This window comes from Pleurodeles waltl, chromosome 4_2, assembly GCF_031143425.1.
Source record: "Pleurodeles waltl isolate 20211129_DDA chromosome 4_2, aPleWal1.hap1.20221129, whole genome shotgun sequence".
Lineage (NCBI taxonomy): Eukaryota > Metazoa > Chordata > Amphibia > Caudata > Salamandridae > Pleurodeles > Pleurodeles waltl.
The window spans coordinates 830,465,573-830,485,727 of record NC_090443.1 but is presented as its reverse complement, the minus strand read 5'-3'; the positions used below and the strand labels follow the sequence as shown (position 1 = coordinate 830,485,727).

General features: G+C 43.5%; 1 protein-coding gene across 1 annotated transcript in view; it reads right to left on the bottom strand.

Annotated features, from left to right (window-relative positions):
• Window positions 1-20,155, bottom strand: part of TM2D1 (TM2 domain containing 1) — a 178,571-nt gene that overhangs the window by 32,599 nt on the left and 125,817 nt on the right. The window contains exon 7 of the mRNA XM_069232551.1: window positions 5,917-6,056. Within this exon, the coding sequence (XP_069088652.1) occupies window positions 5,946-6,056 (111 nt within the window). The 3' untranslated portion in view covers window positions 5,917-5,945. The remainder of the gene's footprint in view (window positions 1-5,916; window positions 6,057-20,155) is intronic.

The following is a 20,155-nucleotide window of genomic DNA, read 5'->3' as shown; positions in this document are numbered from 1 at the left end:
TGGGTAGGAAAATGGAGAAAGAAGCAGCAACAAAGTGATGTACTGCCAACTGTAACACCCTCTTGCACAGATATGGACACTATCAATGGGGTGAGATGGAATCTCTCATGCAACACCTTCCTGAGAAATACAGGAAAAGAGCAAAGGCAGTCATGCAGGAAGGGCAAAATGTGGACAACATTGGCTAAAGTGAGCAGCAGGCAGATGTGCACTTAAAAACACCTCAGGAGGCATGCCTGGTTGAGAATTTCAGAATTTAAACCAGAGGATCAGGCATCTATCATCAACAAACCTACCGTAATCAGGAAGTCAGTTGACAAGACCTTACAGCAAATTAGGAAGGACAATGAGACAGCAAAGGCTATGGGAGCCCTGCAATACAGAGGCTCCTTCTGGTGAGGTGGAGACATATCCAGCAGACCAACAGGTAGAATGTACTCCCCATCGGGCCAACAGGAGCAGCCAGTACAGAGCAGCTCAAAACAAGCTTTGCAACAAATCACATACAGAAAGTGGTAACATCCAGCAAGACATCCTTTTCGTGCACGAGGAGATGTGCCTGGCAGGGGGTGGGGGGGGGGGGGGGGGGGGGGGGGGAGGGAGGGGTGACAAGCCCCCTGGGGAGGAGCCTCCTGTAAGCGACTTATTCACAGTCCCAGAACCCCACAAAACACCAGTGCGGGGGGGGGGTGGGTGGAGGGGAGGGGTAGGGAACTATCCACAGGAGTGGGAAAAGATCACCACCGACAACTGGATTGTAAACATGTTAAGTCACGGATATTGCATAGAACTGGTCTGGAAACCACCTCAAATGCCCCCAAAACCAAAGAAAGTTCAAGGACAATAAATAACACAGCTCAGAAATGAGGTCAAGGAACTCCTACTAAAAAGAGCCATCAAATGGGCACCCAAAAAAGAGAGAAACCAAAGAGGCTATTTGCTCTACTTCATAGTACCAAAAGACGATCTTCCCCCAAAGACCAATCTTGGACCTCAGAATGATAAACATGTTTATCCGCACACAGCACTTTAGAATGACAACCCTGCAGTAAGTGATAGCACTCCTAAACAAGCACTGGTAAAGCCAACAGGTCTCACCTATACAAGAGCTACTGGCTTTGGCAATGTGTTTCTGCCATGTTGTACATCAGTTTGGCTGTTGTTCAGCATGGCTAAATGTTAGTGTTGGGGGAGTGAAGAAGGGGGGAGCATAGTGTAGCAGAGTTGAGTGTAGGAAAGTAGAGTTCAATGGTTCAGTGGCAGAGTGTCGAGAAATGGGATGGAATAGGAAGGAATAGCTTGAGGTAGTGGGGTGGATTGGAGCTGAGTGGGGAGAATTGGAATGGGAGTGATAGGACTAGGGTAGGGTAACAGGGAGTGGGGTGGTTTTGAGTGGGGTGAATTGGAATGGGGTGGATCAGACTGGAGTGGGGTGGATTGGACTGTAGTGGATGGAGTTGAGTGGGGTGGACTGAACTGGGGCGGGGTGGATTAGATTGGGGTAGAGTGGGGTTAGGTGGATTGGAGTGGGATGGAGTGGATTTGAGTGGGGTAGATTGGACTGCACTGAGGTGGGGTGGATTGCACTTAGGTGGGGTGAATTGGAGTGGAGTGCGTGAGGTGGATTGGACTGGAGTGGGTAGGTAGTACTGTAATGGGGTGGATTGCGATGGAATTGAGTAGGGTGGAATAGAGTGGGTGGATGGGATTGGGATAAACTGGATTGAGGTGGATTGGATTGGAGTGGGTTGGGGGATGGTGGATTGGATTTTTTGTAGTGGGGTGGAATGAACTGGGATTAACTAGAAGTGAGTCAAGTGGATCAGACTGATTGGAGTGGATTACATTAGTGTGGGTTGGGTGGTTTTGACTGGAGTGAACTGAATTGGGATTGAATTGAGTGGGGTGGAATGGACTGGATTGTGGTGGATTGGATTGAGATGGATTGGTTTGGGGTTGGGTGGACTGGAGTGGGTTGGGGTAGGGTGGATTGGAGTGGGATGGATTTGGTGGAATAGGGTGGATTGGCGTGAACTGAAGGCGAGTGGAGTGGACCGGAGTGGGTTTGATGGGATTGGAGTGGGGTGGATTGGATTGGATGGACTGGGGTTGATTGAAGTTAATTTGATTGGTGTGGGTGGACTGGATTGGTGCGCTGTGGATTAGATTAGTGTGGGTTTGATTAGGAAGGTTTGGAGTGGAGTAGATTGGACAGGAGTGGGGTGGCTTAAGGTTGGCTGTATTGAAGTGGGGTGGGTTAAGGTGAATTGGGTTGGAGTGGGATGAATTGGAGGAGGTGGATTGAACGGGGTGGTGTGGACTGGAGTAGAGTGGGGTGGACTGGAGTAGAACGGGGTGGATAGAAGTGAAGTGGGTAGGATTGGATTAGAGTGGGTGGACTGGAGTAGCGTGGGGAGGTGGAATGGATTGGATTTGAGGGGGGATTGAAATGGGGTGGGTGGACTGGTTGGAGGGGAGTGAGTGGATTGGGGTGTGGTAGGAAGGATGAAGTGGGGTGGAATGCACTGGGGTGGATTGGAGTGGGGTGACGAGGATTGAGTGAGGTGAATTGGACTGGAGTGGGGTGGAGTGGACAGGAATGGAGGGATGTGGTGGGTTGGAGTGGGGTGAAGTTGGTGGGGTAAACTGGGGTGCGGTGGATTGGACTGAGGAGGGGTGGATTGGATTGGAGTGGGGTAGACTGGAGTGGGATGAATTGGATTGGAGTGAGGTGGGTTAGATTGGTGTGGAGTGCGGTGGATCGGAGTGGGATGGGGTAGATTAAAGTGAACTGGACTGGGGAGGCTTAATGTGGATTGGATCAGAGTGGGATGGACTGGAGTAAGGTGGGTGATTGAAATGGGGTGGAACCGGTTAGATTGGATTGGGGCTGACTGGATTGGAGTTGGGTGGATTGGGGTGTACTGCACAATTATGTCTTTTAGCATAATTTCGAAAATTGCACATAAGAAAAAAAACAATGTTCCGTTGCAATATTTTGAACAAGTCATCTTTTGGCCCACGAGCAAAATGAAAACAAACAAAACATGAGTGCAAAGTGAAAAAAGAAGACTTTGCAAAATAAAACAAAAAATTAACTGTAACAATTATAACTTTGTGTTTGTCCTGGTGAGCAAGTTTTTTGCCAGTCACACCCCTTCTGTTTGCAGGGCAGAAGTTGCAAAGAACAAAATAGTACTTCAATCACGTCGGGAGCAGGAGACGGGAACTGATTACGTTGCATCAATCAGTGCTTGGTCCCTGAGCCATTGACATGAATGGAAATGATGAAATGCCAGCCATGGCCAACTGCAAGGCTATGAAGAAAAGTGCCACGTAAAACCACCAAATGAAAAGTGACCAAAGTCGGGATCAAAGCCCTTTTCTAACCACAACTGTCTCTAGCAAGCTCGCAGGCTCGACCCTAAAAAAGGGAGATTATATGGCCACCTTAGACCTAAAGGATGCTTACCTACACATCCCTATGAATCAGAACCACAATAAATACCTAACATTTGTACTGTAAAAAGTGCACTACCAATTCAGATTACTACCAGTTGGAATAAAGTCAGAACCAAGGGTGTTTACAAAATGCATTGCAGCAGTCGCAGCATACCTACGAAGGAAGGGATTACACATACATCCATACCTAGATGACTGGCTGGTGAAGGGAGGGAGCAAAACAAAGTGCAATAGGGATATTCCAACTGTATTGTCTACATTACTGTGCCTGGGTTTCTCCAGAAACCACAAAAAGTCATCAACACAAACAAACAGGTAAAGGTGTTCCTAGGTACAACACTGACCTCGAAGACAGCACAAGCGTTCCCTGTGCAGAAAAGGGTAGCGACAATGGCAGAGCAAACTCACCTTTACCAGAAGGGACAGTCTCTGACCGTGAGGACAGTTATGAAGCTGATGGGGTTGATAGAATCATGCATACGAGCAAGATTACACATGCGCCCCTTGGTAACAATCCACTGGAAATTGGGAGGATATACTGGTAATCACAGCAGAGGTACACAATGAGATACAAGGGTGGCTATCAACGTGACATTAGGGAGACCATTCAAAACACCAACTCGAACAGTGACCTTTGCAACAAATGTAACCCACAAGGGGTGGGGAGCACACATGAGAACACTGAAAGTGCACGGACAATGGAACAATACAGATGTGCTGAAGCACAAATGTTCTGGAGATGGGAGACAGTGTTATGCTGTTAAATGGAAAAGATATGAACATTAGTGCAGAAAAAATGGTTATATGGACTCACGAATAAAACAAAGGACTGTTTTAACATACTTAATTCATCTGCTAGATAATGGGCTAAATCAGTGGTTCCCAACCTTTTGACTTCTGTGGACCCCCATTTTATCAATACTGGGGCCCGGGGACCCCCACTGAATCATTATTGGAATCCGGGGACCCCCACTGAGTCATTACTGATAGTTGGAACCTAATATTATTACATTTTCTGAGCAGTCACGGACCCCCTGAGGAGACTTCGCGGACCCCCAGGGGTTCCCGGCCCACAGGTTGGGAACCACTGGGCTAAATCATTCATCTTTAAAAGTACACTTAGCAGACATGGTAGCATACACCAGGGATACATCATACAACAGCTTCTTCACAACACCAGTTGTAAAATGATTCCTAGAGAGGGCAAAAAAGATTGCCCCACCAAGAGCAGTACCAGAACCACTGTGGAACCTCAATACAGTTCTTACTCACATTTATGGCCAACCCATTCAAACCTATGCATGTCGGACCTAAAATCACTCACACTAAAATTAGCCTTTCTGATTGCAATCACATCGCTATGCAGAGTGAGTGAACGGCAAGCTCTATCAATACAGGAACCATATCTACAAACACACAAGGACAAGGTAGTTCTAAGAACCAACTCACAGTTCCTATGATAGTCACCAACTTTCATGTCAATCAGAACACTCAGTTGACTACCTTCTTTAAAAATAAAAGGCTGAGACAGAAAGAGCATTATACAGTCTAAATGTAAGAAGGACCTTGATGTACTACTTGCAAGAAACAAAGGGGTTCCGCAAAGGAGACCAGTTATTTGTCTTGTCTGCAAAAGGAACCAAAGTGAAACCAGTTACCAAAGGGACAATCTCAAGATGGATTGCGGAGATGGAGTGTTATAACACCTGTTTGCTAATACTTACTCATTTCATCCCAATTAACCTGCAGGAGGGGATACTGCTAAATAATCTGATGCGCAGCATGTGAATCCAGAAAAAGATTCAAGCTGCAAAGCAAAATGGTTACTTGCCAGTAAGAGTAGTTTTGCAGCTTAAAGAATTCACAAGCTACCCACCCACCTCCCCAGAAATGGGAGATATAGCAATCAGGTGGGAAAAAAAACTGATAAGCTAAGGAAGTATACTACCACTAGGCAAAAGAAAAAAAGAATCTGAAGATGGCGACTACTCACAGAAACATTCGTCGCACCGTCTGACATCACACAAGGACGGACATATTAAAAAAATGGTGGTTGCGACACCCAGGGGAAAAAAAAAAAAAAAAAAAAAAAAGACTGTTCCAGACTCAGACCCTAGATGTCAGAATAATGCGCATCATGTGAAGCCAGAAAGCTGCAAAACTACTCCTACTGATAAGTACAGGGCAAACATTTAATATGCAACAAAAGAGGCAGAATGAAACAGGCAATGGTACATAATGCGTATAGCACAGGTGCACGTTATTGTCCAAACTTATAAGGAGAAGTACTATTTCTTAGTAGTAGTGTATCAATTCAGTTAACTGAGAAAACACTCTGTGTCATCCAACAGAACCATCCAGGAGAAAGCATGCTCATAACACTCAGATTTTGGCTTATTTTTAAGCCATGAAAACTGTGTGGAGTTCCAACTCCTTGACCTAAGATAAACCTACCTGTTTTTGCATAGACATGTTTAGACTTTTCATGGATACATCTGTGTTTTTCTAAACGTTTCATTGGTAATAGTCAGTTGATTAAGTCTTGCACCGTAGTAATCAATGATATAACTTGAGCCATCAGAAGGTCCAACAATCTACGAGACAAAGGTAATTGTTTTGGTAAGAGTCAGTACTTCAAAAGAAATACTAGGTGTTCATATTTAATGGCATATAAATACATTGTCAGATCTAGACGTTTTAAGTTGAAATACTAAACACCAGTGCATCTGTACATCATCAATGCTTATTAAAACATATTTAAAAATGGTTCAAGTAGATAACTAAGTGACAAGATGGCACTTCTTACATCAACAGTAAAACTGAGTCTGTTTTGTGCGTCCTAAAATATGTCCAATGATGACCAGTCCATATCAGTAATGTGTCCGTTTCTGTGGTATAAAAAAAAAAACAAAGGCATTCTACAACAAAAGGAGTGGGAAGTAGTACTTAACTGGAAGTAGCACTGAACAGTAAGCAGGGAAGGCGGAGACTCAAGATTTGAGAAAAGGGAATTTCTTAGGTTTTCTGGTTGCTGGATTATCAAATTAGTGACTATATAAATATGTAGGAAAGATGGGAAAGACCTTCACAGAAGCAAAGGACTGATTCATCCTTTCAACTGTAAATACAGAGTATTGACTTTTGTTGTTCACATGATACATGTACCTTTTACCACTAGACCAGTTATAAAGAGAGCAAGGGAAGGACTATCAAATGATGAAAAAAATGGTCTTTATACCTCAATGAGAGACAATACTTGTAAAAAAGCTTGGAAGCAGCTGTGCTCTATGCATGTTAGTCTAGAACGATTCTACAGCGCACAGAAGACTAATAATTGAATAGATGTCTTGTGAGGTGGGTGAGGAGGAGTTGCGTATTAAAGAACAGCTGGTTTAATTTGATTTGTTAAGCACACTATGCTAACTCCTTCTCACAGAGGCCTATGCATCAACAATGAGCTAATGTAAGGTTAATAAATGTATAGCAAATAGAACACAAATACACCCAAGGCGCTTTTTAGCAATCAAAAAGCACTTTTATAAGGAGCCATTTGGACTTGCTTTTTGCAAGGACTGGAGGGGTGTTTATGAACCTTGTGGCATGGAAAATACAGCAACAACTCCAAAGGATACTGTTCTTAGAGTAGCACCTACACGGATTAAAAACTCGCCAACAGCAGTACTGAGGGAAGGCGTAAATCATTCATAAGCACATCTGAAGTTGTAGATGTAAGTAAAAGAAGCACAGATAAAACCAATGGGTCTGGCCTTCATTTTAATTTATAAGCCAGACCTTTTGGCTTTACCAAAGCCAGTGCTTTAAAGAAGAAATGAAACATCTGTAAATTTAAATCTCACATAGTTGGGATTTAGGTCACTATACTTCATAATGCAGACAGCTTTGCCAAAGATAGGAGTATTGCCATTTCCTTCAAGACCATTATATCCTCTTATCAGCACACAAAGCCTCTTGCATTGCTCTAGACAAGCAACCGTATGAAACATGTAGCCAACACTGTTAGTTAGTCAGTCAGCCTACCTGCCCCAGTATACACAATCCATAGTCCTTTACAACATGGTGATTACTCAACAGCCTGGGAGAGATGCTGGATACATATATTTAGGCTATCCTGTTTTAGTTTTAAACCTATGAGAAGTGATAAAACCCCACAGAAAGGGAAACAAGCCTTCATGAATCTAAACACTGATAAACATCTACACAACCACAAACTAAAATGCTAATTAAAAAAACAGGAAGTGAGAGAGAATGGGTAGATGTTATTTCATCCTGAAGGGCCCAATACAATGGAATTCTAAAATAAAAAGTAGCAGCAAGAAAGGCTAGTCTAAGATTGTTCTGCTTAAGTTTGTTGTTTAGTGAGGTCACTAAAGGAATATGTTACTTACCATGTAAGCATCTGTTTATGGCATGTTGTGCAGTAGGGTCACATGCTCTGCATACTCCTGCCATGTAGCGTTGGGTATAAAGTTGTGCAAGTTGTTTTTCTTTGAAGAAGTCTTTCGAGTCATGAGGTCGAGTGACTCCTCTTCTCGCTGATAGTGCGCATTGGCTCCACTGTTAGATTGTTTTCCCACAGGTGTGAGATAAAGGGGTGTAGAGTACGTGTAAGTAAAGCGATGACCATGCTAAATGTATATATATATATATATATATATATATATATATATATATATATATATATATATATATGAGTCAAGGGATCGAGTGACTCCTCCTCTTCGGTTCCGTTGCGCGTGGGCATTGACTCCATTGTTAGATTTTTTCCCGCAGAGGGTAAAGGAAGGAGTGAGAGTATATAGGTATAAAGTAAGAGATGTCCATGCAAATGTAAATGTATAAACTAATAATGTGTTAACTTAAACAACTACAGGCATCCGGGGAGGAGGGAGGGTGCATGTGAATCTGCAGCAGAACATGCCACGAACAGATGTACACTAGGTAAGTGATATTTTCAGTTCAATGGCATGTATAGCTGCAGATGCACATGCTGTGCATAGACTACATAGTAGTTTGTCCTCCCAAACAAATAGCAGTGGCTAGCCTGTAGGAGTTGAAGTTGTTTGAAATAATATTCTTAGAACAGCTTGACCTACTGTGGCTTGTTGTTGTGATAATTTGTCTACACAGTAGTGTTTAGTGAATGTATGGGATGTTGACCATGTAGCTGCTTTACATATTTCAGCCATTGGTATATTCCCTAAAAAAACAATTGGTGCTCCTTTCTTTCGTGTAGAATGTGCTTTGGAGTAATTAAAAGCTGTCTTTTTGCTTTGATATACATGCTTTGACGCACCTTACAATCCATCTTGCTAAACCTTGTTTTGATATAGGATTGCCTGTATGTGGTTTTTCGGAAAGCCACAAAGTTGTTTAGTCTTTCTAAATGGTTGAGTTCTGTCTACATAGTACATTAAAGCTCTTCTGACATCCAATGTATGTAGAGCTCTTTCTGCCACAGAATCTGGCTGTGGAAAGAAGACTGGCAGTTCCACTGTTTGATTTATATGAAATGGTGATACAACTTTTGGTAGAAACTTTGGATTTGTTCTTAGAACAACTTTATGTTTGTGTACTTGGAAGAAAGGTTCTTCTAGTGTAAAGGCTTAGATTTCACTTACTCTTTTTAAAGAAGTAATTGCCACTAGGAAAGCAACTTTCCGTGTTAGATATTGAATTTGACACGAGTGTATTGGCTCAAATGGTTGACCCACAAGTCTTGTAAGCACTATATTTAGATTCCAAGATGGAACTGGTGGTGTTTTGGGTGGAATGATGCGTTTTAAGCCTTCCATGAAATCTTTACTGACAGGAACTCTAAATTAAGAGCTATGTTGTATATTTTGTAAATATGCAGAGATTGCAGGAAGATGTATTTTTATTGAAGAAAATGCTAAATTTGATTTTGTAAATGAAGTAAATAGCATACAATATATTGTATTGATGCTGTAAGAGGGTCTATATTTTTAGATTGACAGTAATATACAAATCGTTTCTATTTGTTTGCATAGCACTGTCTAGTAGTGGGTTTTCTTGCTTGTTTAGTAACTTCCATACATTATGATGGAGTTGTAAATATCCAAACTCTATGATCTCAGGAGCCAAATGGCTAGATTGACAGCTTTGGGATTTGGATGTCTGATTTGACCTCTGTTTTGAGTCAACAGATCTGGTCTGAATGGGAGTTGGGAGTGTGGTACTACAGATCGATCTAATAATGTTGTGTACCATGGGTGACGTGCCCATATTGGTGCTATGAGTATCATGTTGAGTGAAGTTTGACGCAACTTGTTTACTAGAAACGGGAGGAGTGGGAAAGCGTACGCAAATATCCCTGACTAATCGATCCATAGAGCATTGCCCTTGGATAGGGGATGTGGGTGTCTGGATGCGAAATATTGGCATTTTGTGTTTTCGCTTGTTGCGAACAGGTCTATGTTTGTTGTTCCCCACTTTTGAAAGTACTTTTGAAGTACATGAGGATGAATCTCCCATTCGTGAATTTGTTGGTGATTTCTGCTGAGGATGTCTGCCAACTGATTGTCTATCCCTGGGATGTACTGTGCTAATAGATTAATTTGGTTGTGGGTTGCCCATTTCCAAATTTTTGGGGCTAGAAGGGACGGTTGGGATGAATGTGTCCCTCGCTGTTTGTTGAGATAATACATGATTGTCATGTTGTCTGTTTTGATAAGAACATTCTTCTGTGTGAGAAGAGGTTGAAAAGCTTTGAGGACTAGAAAGACAGCTAATAACTCCAAGTGGTTTATATGTAGCTGTTTCTGTTTGACATCCCATTGTCCTTGAATGTTGTGATTGTTTAGGTGAGCTCCCCAACCAATCATTGATGCATCTGTTGTAATTATGGTCTGAGGCACAGGGTCTTGAAATGACCGCCCCTTGATTAGATTGGTAGAATTCCACCACTGAAGGAACATATATGTTTGGCGGTCTATCAACACGAGATCTTGGAGTTGACCGTGTGCCTGTGACCATTGTTATGCAAGGCATTGTTGTAAGGGCCACATGTTTAATCTTGCGTGTGGAACAATTGCAATGCAGGATGCCGCCATTTCTAGACTTTTCATGACAAATCTTACAGTGTATTGTTGATTTGGTTGTATTTGTGGAATTAGATTTTGGAAAGCTTGTATCCTTTGTGTGTTTGGATACGGTAGAGCTTGTTGAGAATTTAGTATCGCGCACCTAAATATGGTTGTAGTTGTGCTGGTTGGATGTGTGATTTTTGGTAGTTCATTGAGAAACCTAGTGTGTGTAAGGTCTGTATTACATAACGTGTATGATTTTGGCACTGTGTACAACTGCTTGATTTTATTAGCCAATCGTCTAGATATGGAAAGACTTGTATATGTTGTCTTCTTAGGTAAGCTGCCACTACTGACAAGCACTTTGTGAATACCCTTGGCGCTGTTGTTATGCCAAAGTGTAACACTTTGAATTGGTAGTGTTTTCCCTGAATGACAAACCTGAGGTATTTTCTGTGGATGGATGGATATGTGGAAATACGCATCCTTGAGGTCTAAAGCTGTCATAAAATCTCGTTTTTATAGCAGTGGGATAACATCGTGTAAAGTTACCATGTAAAAATGTTCTGACAGGATGTAAAGATTGAAGGGCCTGAGGTCTAATATTCGCTTGAGGGTGCCATCTTTTCGGGGAATTAGAAAGTATAGTGAATAAACACCTGTTCCTATTTGAGACTGTGGAATTAACTCTACTGCTTGTTTGAGTAGTAGAGATTGGACCTCTTCTTGTAACAGAATTGTGTGTTCTGTGGTTAGTTTGTGAAACCTTGGTGGAATAGTTGGAGGAGTGTATCAATTCTAGGCAATAACCACTGCGGATAATTGATAGCACCCAGTTGTCTGTGGTGATATTTTGCCAATGTGTGTGGAACTGCTGTAGTCTTCCCCCCCCACAGGAGAGGTGTGGAGTGGAATGGAGTGAGGGAAGTCACTGTTTTGGGTGTGTTGCAGGCTGCTTAGAGGTCTGGAATTTCCCTCTATTCCTGGAGTATTGTCCTCTATATGCGTCTCTAAATCCACCTCGTTGGTACTGTGTTTGGTAGGCTGGTTTTGTTTGGGAGGCTGATGCCTCAGAGCTGTGGTCTGAAACTACCTCGAAATTGAGGTTTACAAAATGACCCTCTATATGGTGTAGAATAGAGATTTTCTATTGATGTGTCTACCTCTGGCCCAAAAAGATGTGTTTTATCGAAGGGCATGGTTAACACAGCCTGTTGTATTTCTGGCTTGAATCCAGAAGATCGGGGCCATGCATGTCTACGAATAGTGACTGCTGAGTTGACACTCCTTGCAGCGGTATCTGCTGCATCTAGGGCAGATCTTATTTGGTTATTTGTGATAGCTTGCCCTTCTTCCACTACCTGTTTAGCCCTTTTTTGGTGTTCTTTGGGGAGATGCTGTATTAGATCTTGCATCTCGTCCCAATGGGCTCTATCATACTGAGCTAGTAGTGCTTGTGAGTTTGCTATTCTCCATTGGTTTGCCAACTTGGGATGCAACCCTTTTCCCCGCAGCATCGAATTTCCTGCTTTCCTTATCAGGAGGGGGTGCATCTCCTTAGGACTGACTATTTGCTCTCTTCCTGGCAGCACTAACCACAATAGAATCAGGTGGTACCTGATGGGTGATATAATCAGGGTCAGAAGGTGTAGGTTTGTACTTCTTTTCTATACCAGGTGTTATAATGCGTGCTTTTACCGGCTTGTTAAAAATTTGATCTGCATGTTTTACCATGCCTGGGAGCATCGAGAGGCATTGGTATCTAGAATGAGTTGAGGATAATGTGTTGAATAAAAATACAGTAGTATCCTCAGGTGGCGATGGTTTAGAGGGGTAGCTGTCTGGATCGTTTCTTGGGATGGGATCCAGGTCATAAAGATCCCATGGATCAACAGTGTCTTGTTGTGAGTCATAGGAATGAGTTGGCGAATGTATTGGTGTAGGGCTGTTGTGAGGAGGGGTAGGTAGGTGCGGAGAATGAGGAGTACAATGAGGAAGAGAAGACTGGGGAGGTGTGGCTTCTCTTTCTGTTTTGCCACTTTAGCTGGGGGCTGCATAGTGTCCAATTCCTCCTGAAATGTTAGCTTCCTCTTTGTTTTTAAAGATGGTGCTGTGATAATTCTCCCTGTTTCTTTATGGATGTGGATCCTTGACTGCCTCTCATCCATAATTTGAACTATGGGTTTGACCTTTGTCTCCTCCTCAGAGGTTTTGTGGCTCTCTAAGTCTTTTAGAAAGTCTGTGTTCCTCTGTATATGCCGTTTTTTTCAGCTTCGAAATGTGTTTTTTGTGGATCGAAAAGGATGAGGAAGGTCTCGGCTCCGAAACAGGTTCTTATTTTTGACACTGAAAATTGCTGTTTACTGGAGTCTGAAATTGAGCTTTTTGTAAACTCCAAGGATTTCGGAGGGGTAGCCTTTTTCGGTGCCGAACTGGGGGGGGTCTTTTTTCAGGCCGAGCCATGGCCTTCCGGCAGTGGCGTACCCAAGGCCTTCTGTTTTTTTCTTATGTGAGGGTGCAGGGGCAGACGTACTCACATGCTGGCCGGTTGTGACGGCTCTGTCTTCCTCAGATTCTTGCTCTGACTCAGAATCTTGGACTTAGACCGCTGTCTGCAGTAGTTGTTCTTCTTCTAGGTCGAAATGTTCTCCACTCTTCGATGCCATTTCGAGCCTTCTTGCTCTTCTGTCTCAGAGTTTTTTTTCGATCGGAAGGATCGACAGGCCTCGCAGTTTTCCTCCCGATGGTCTGGAGAAAGACAGAGGTTGCAAACCAGATGCTGGTCTGTGTATGGGTACTTCCGGTGGAACCGAGGGCAGAATCGGAATGGAGTCCGATCCATGAGGCTCTCCACGCGGTCGGCCCGAGTTGGGCGCGCGCCCTGCAGGGCGAAAAAAGTTGTTTCCCGACGGTACTGCTGTGTCGATGGAAGATTATAAACGCAATCAATACAATACCGACGCAAAGAAAGTTTTGAAAAGTTTTCCGAATCAAAATCTCGGAGCGAGGAAACACGTCCGAACCCAACTGTGGAAAGAAAAACAATCTAACAATGGAGTTGATGCCCATGCACAATGGAACCAAAGAGGAGGAGTCACTCGATCCTGTGACTCTAAAAGACTTCTTCAAAGGAAAACAACTTGTAACACTCTGAGCCCAATACTAGATGTCGGAATCCATATGCACAGCATGTGTGTCTGCAGCTACACATGCCATCGAACATATATATATATAGTGAAAATAGAAAATGTAAAAAACTGCAACCACCACAGGAGGAGGGTGGCGTATGTGAATCTACAGCACTACATGCCACGAACAGATGCTTACAGGGTAAGTAACATATTCCGTTCGACGGCATGTGTGGCTGTAGATACACATGTTCTGCATAGACTGTAAAGCAGTCCCCCTCAAAAGCAGTAGCTAACCTGTGGGTCATGTAGTTTGGACAAGGGTGCGTAGAGCTGCCTGTCCTACATTGGCTTGGAACCTGTTAATACATCCACACAATAATGTTTGGTAAAAGTGTGTGGTGTGGACCATGTAGCTGCTTTACATATGTCAGCAGGGAATGTTTCCTAGAAAGGCCGTGGACACTCCTTTCAGTCTTAACATAATAAGTCTGTATGCATTTCACTATCCATCTGGCTATGCTTGATTTGGATATAGGGTTGCCTTTGTGTGGAGGTGAAAAAGCAATAAAAAGTTGCTTAGACTTTCTGAAGGTCTTAGTTATAGCAATTTAGAACTTGAGTGCCCTTGTAACATCCAATGTTTGCAGAGCTCCTTCTGCAACAGATTCTGGTTGTGGGAATAAAAAGTGGCAATGAAACTGACTGATTAAGGTGGAATTGAGATACTACTTTAGGGGCAAATTTTGGATTGGTATGGAGCACCACTCTGTCTCTATGTATTTGGAAAAAAGGCTCTTCCAGGGTTAAAGCCTGGAGCTCACTTTCTCTGTTTAACACTGTCTGAGTGAAGTGATAGCTACTAAAAATGCCACCTTCCAAGAGAGGGACTGAAGAGGGCATGAGTGTAGGGATCCAAAAGGGGGACCAATGACTATTCTAACGACAATATTGACATTCCAGGAAGGTGTAGGTGGAACCCGGGGTGGAATAAATCTTTTTAGCTCCTCCATAAAGGATTTAATGACTGGGACCTTAAACAGAGAAAGGTGTTGTCTGTTTTGGAGACAGGAAGCCATTGCAGTGAGATGTAACCTTGTACATGTGAATGGCAACCCAGCCTTCTGTAGGTGAAGTAGGTAGCAGAGAATGTCTTGTACCATTGCTTTGAAGGGGTCAATTTGTTTTTTTTAAATGTTTCCACTTTGCTGCATAGCAAGCTACAGTGGTGGGTCTATGAGCTTCTTTAAGAAAGTTCATACATTAGGGTGCTAAGTGAAGGTAACCAAACACCATGACTTTAGGACCCAAATTGCTAGGTTCAGAGTTTTAGGTGTCTGATTTGACTGTGGCTCTCAGTGAGAAGTTCCAGCCTGTTGGGGAGTTTCTCATGTGGAACCACAGAGGTTGAGCAGTATTGTGAACCAGGGCTGACAAGCCCACATGGGAGCCACTAGGATCATTGTTAGAGAGGTTTGCCTGAGCTTCCGACCAAGAAATGGAAGAAGAGGGAGAGGTGGAAAAGCGTAGGCAAATATCCCTGACCAACTCGTCCACAGTGCAATGCCCTTGGATAGTGGGAGTGGAGGTGAAGTTTGGGCATTTAGCGTTTTCTGGGGTTGCAAAAATATCTATGAGGGAATACCCACCTGTGGAAGTATGGAAGGAGGACTTGTGGGTTAAGTTCCCATTCGTGGACTTGTGCATCCTGCTGAGCAGGTCTGCAAAGTCGCTGTCTGTTCCCAGAAGGTATTCCGCTAACAGATGAATGTTGTTATGTACAGTCCAGTTCCAGATGGTCCGAGACAGGTGAGACAGTTGTGGAGACTGTGCCCCCTCCCCCCCCCCCCTTTGTTTTTGTAGTTAATACAATGGCTGTTATATTGTCTGTCCGGACTAGGACACAACCTTGTGAGTGAGGTGTGGTAGGAATGCTTTCAATGCTAGGTGAAAAGCTTGAAAATCTAGGTAGCTGGAGACATTGGTGCTTGGCATCCCAAAGGCTCTACACTATGAGGTCCTGTAGGTGTCCATCCCATCCACTTTGTGATGCGTCCATTGTGAGAGTGTGGTGGGGAACAGGGTCAAGAAAAATCTCCTCTTTCAACAGGTTGATGGTGTTCCACCACTGCAGAGATTGGTGGGTGTGGAAGTCTATGAACACTAGATCCTCCAACTGACCCTGTGACTGAGACCACTGTCGAGCTAGACACTCTTGTAACTGACGCATGTGTAATCATGCATGGAGAACTATGGCAATGCAAGAAGTCATCATTCCTAAAAGCCGCATGACCATTCTCACTGTGAGTTGTAGGTCCGTTTGAAATTGGGGCAGTATTGCCTGAAAAGTTTGTATTTGGGCGGGACCGGGGTAGGCTAATCCTAGTTGTGTGTTCATGATTGCCCCTAAATATGGCTGAATCTGCAACAGATGCAGGTGAGACTTGATAATGTTGATAGTAAACTCTAAGCTGTGGAGAAGATGTATTATCATGTGAGTGTTTTACTGGCACTGCTGATCGGTGCTGTCTTTGATAAGCTAGTCGTGCAGATAAGGGAATATGTGGATACTTTGTCTCTGTAGATGAGCTGCTACCACTGCTAGGCATTTGGTAAACCACTCAGGGTGTGGTCGTGATCCCAAATGGGAGAACTTAGAATTTGTAATGTTTGCCTGCTATGACAAACTTTAGGTATCTGCGATGAGCTGGGTGTATTGGTATGTGGAAGGAGTGGTCTATTGGGTCTGGTGTTGCCATAAATCGCCCTGTTGAAGAAGTGGAATGACATCCTGTAAGGTGACCATGTGGAAGTGCTCTGATAAAATGCATTTTTTTTTTTTAAGGATCTGAGATCTAAGATTGGCCTTAAAGACCCATTCTTTCCGGGGATTAAGAAGTACAGATTTTGGGGAGAGACAGGTTCGATAATTCCTCTGATGAGAAGAGCTTGTATTTTTTGCTTGAGTAACATCTGATGTTCCTGCGTTAGCCTGTAGGCATAAGGTGGAATATTGGGAGGTGTGCTAATATGCTCCAGACAACAGCCATGTTGGATAATGGCTAATATCCGCTTGTCTGTTGTGACGGAATGCCAGGTTGGAAGGAAATGCTATAGTCTGCTCCCAAAAGGTGTTATGTGATGGAGGGATAGAATAGTATAGTCACTGCTTGGTGGAGCGTGTGGCATCACAGGGGGAGGCACCCTTACCTCTAGCTTTTGAGCCATGGGTGTAGTCCTTTGAGGAGGAATCTTGAGGTTGTTTTTGTTGGGAGGTGGATGCCTCTGAAGAGCTAGATTTGTAGGCTCCATGGTAAGGTGGGTGACGAAAAGTCTCACGGGAAGTGGGTGTTTGAAGCACTCCAATTGCTTTTGCTGTTTCAGTGTGGTAGGAGAGCTTGTGAGCTGGCAGCACGCCAGTGGTTGGCAGCTCGTGCTGCCACTCTTTTCTGCAGTGTCAATTTTTTTGCTCTCCTTGTCTGCAGGCGGGGTGTCTCCAATAGCTTGGGAGGTGACTCTCTTGCGTGCTGAGGTGGCAACTAACGAGTCTGGTGGCAGTTGTCCTTTAATGTAAATATGGTAAAATGGCACAACTTTATATATATTTTTTTATCTGCCCTGGGTGTTATAACCTTCGCTATAATAAGGTCTTTAAATATGTCATCGGTATGCCGAGGCATATCTTTTAACAAAGGTAGATATTGGGTAGCCCTGTGTGTAGTGGGCAGCGTATCAAAGAGAAGGTCATCCTCTAGTGGCTCTTTATGCAGCTCTACATTGTGAAAAGGTGCAGCCCTAGCTATAACCTCTTCAGAAGAGACTGCATCCTCAGGGGGTGACTGCGAGCAGGATAAAGGTCAGGATCCGTATCCGCATGGGGATCCGTGTCGTTAGTGTCCCAGGGATCATCTCCTTGCGGCCCCACCCCCATGGGTATCTGTGTGTGGTGACCCCCTGTGGTAAAATGTCTAGCAGGTCTCCTATGGGAGAAGGTACTGAAGGAGAGTCTGGCAATGGTAGCGGTGAAGAAGGTGGAGATGGAGAGGGACGTGGAAGGGAGGCAGGGCTGATAGCATTATCCATAGCCTTCCTTTTAGGACTGGCCTGTCCAACACCTCTTCAAAAGGTAAGCTTCCTTTACGGTGGTGGAGGAGGAGAGGAAGCTTCAGCAAAGATCCATCCAATCCCAATTTGGAGGTGGATCTTTTTCTGCTGAGTATCTAATTTTTCCTGCCGCCTGAGCAGAATAAGTTCCACCGGTGGATTAGGAGCTGGCTTGGAACTCGATTTTTATATTTTTGGCTCCGAAGATTTCAGCTTGCAGGTGGAAGGTGCTGTCGGCATCAAGGTGGTCGAAGTCGACTGCCAGATAGCACCAAAGGTCGAGACGGTGAAGATTGCTGGGTTTACTGGGTTGCTGGGCTGGAAAGAGCCTGCACATTCGTGTTTGGTTCAGGCTGTTGCTGGGCTTGAGAGAGCCCTGTGCACATGTGTGTTTGGCCGGCCCAATACAGCCGGCGAAACACACATGCGCTCTGAGTGGGTAGTGCAGTGCACTCCCTCTCATTGCTAGTCACCCCCCTTGCCCCGCCCCTTTCCCCAAAAAACAATATTGCTGGCGTGGGTGGGGGGGGATACTACTCCGCCTTTATGGAGGAGCCGCCCCTGTCCAGTAACCGTCCTGTAAACCAGAGTGCTGAGATGTGAGAGAGGATTACAAGATGCACGTGTGAATAAGCATTGAATATCTGTATATTGCACTATTATAAGTCCATCAGACACAATGCCATTGGGAAGATACTACATACCCTGTATTACTTCTCCTTTACGTGAAATATGTACTTTATAACAATCACTACAAAAGCAAAATGTTTTGAGTACACTAGAAAAACATATTTATCTATTTTTGGGGTTAAGCAGCTGAATAAATACAGCTAAGCCCTGATATCAAAAGGTTTGGAAAACACCAATGAACTCCACAGAATATAAACACTGCAACAGTACAGCCTGTATCATATTATTATCTGGTATCTGCACCCCAAAAAGGATATGTAGTATGTAGCAATACACAAAGTATTTATTCGCATGACAGGCATTTAAATTACACAGCACAAAAATGGAGCAACTAGGCTTCATATATACCTCAAAGGGACTGTTAACCCCACCAGTTGTGCAGCAATGCAATAAGTTTTTTTTTATTTATTATTTTATTACTGTGCAGCAAGAATAGAATTCCTGTAAGGTGTGTGCCTATGAGGCTTCACCCACGAGTAGCTTGTAAGATACTGGTAGCTTTCCAGCTGTTAGTAGCTCTCCTACGTGCATCCCAGCCTACCAAATTGGAACCTTTTTGCGAGGTAGAACTAATATAAGTCTGCCAAATTTGTGTATTCAAGACAAAATTAGTGTATTTTCAGACCTCAGAAGCTGATGTAAGGAGAAAAAATGGAATTTCCAAAATATATATTAAACTGTTTTTTCTGTGATAAATCATGTGGGAAGATTAATCACTAAAATTATTACTTTTGTGCGAGGCACTGCACCTGCGGCTGGCAAGTATTAACTTCGTAGAGGCATTCCAAATTGCCAAAGCTTTTTTGCATTACTGCCTTCACCCCTGCCTAATACACGGAGGTGATCAATTTTGGTAATCTTGCATACGGACATCGCTAATGTAATATTTTATGATTTGTTCACTATGACAACATTAATAATATCATTAACTCACAATCATTTTCACTGAACATAAGTAGGACTTTTTACACAAACGTTTGGAGACCTCTGGTGTATATAGTGAGAATCCTGTGTTGATTTACAGTGTGAACTGAGTTGAATCCCTGTAAGACTTAAATGCAACACAAACGTGTGCCTTGCAGAGTGGAAGGAGGTCATTAATGTTCATGCCATTGGAAAGAATTTAGAAAATGCCCAACGCTCAAAACATCAGGAAAGACAATGTGAAACACAATGAAGAACAAACTGCACTGTTCTATTTGGTTTCACTCCCAGCCAAAGCTCTTCAATGGAGTATAACAGGAAATGGATGTGTCAATCTGTCTGGTTGTTCCCCCCTTTTGTTAACCCCTTAGCTGCTGGCCCTTTTTTGGCTATTTGGGGTAGTTCGCGCTTAGGCCTTCATAACTTTTTGTCCACATAAGCTATCCACGCCATATTTGCGTCCTTTTTTTCCAACATCCTAGGGATTCTAACGGTACCCAGAGTTTGTGGTTTCCCCTGGAGGAGACCAAGAAAGTAGCCAAAATACAGTTAAAATTTCGTTTTTTTCCAAAATAATTGGAAAAAAGGGCTGCCGAAGAAGGCTTGTGGTTTTTTTTTTTCCCTGAAAATGGCATCAGCAAAGGGTTTTTGATGCTAAAATCACCATCTTCCCACCTATCAGGAACGGGCAGACTTGAATCAGAAAACCACATTTTTCAACACAAATTTGGCATTTTACTGGGACATACCCCATTTTTACTATTTTTGGTGCTTTCAGCCTCC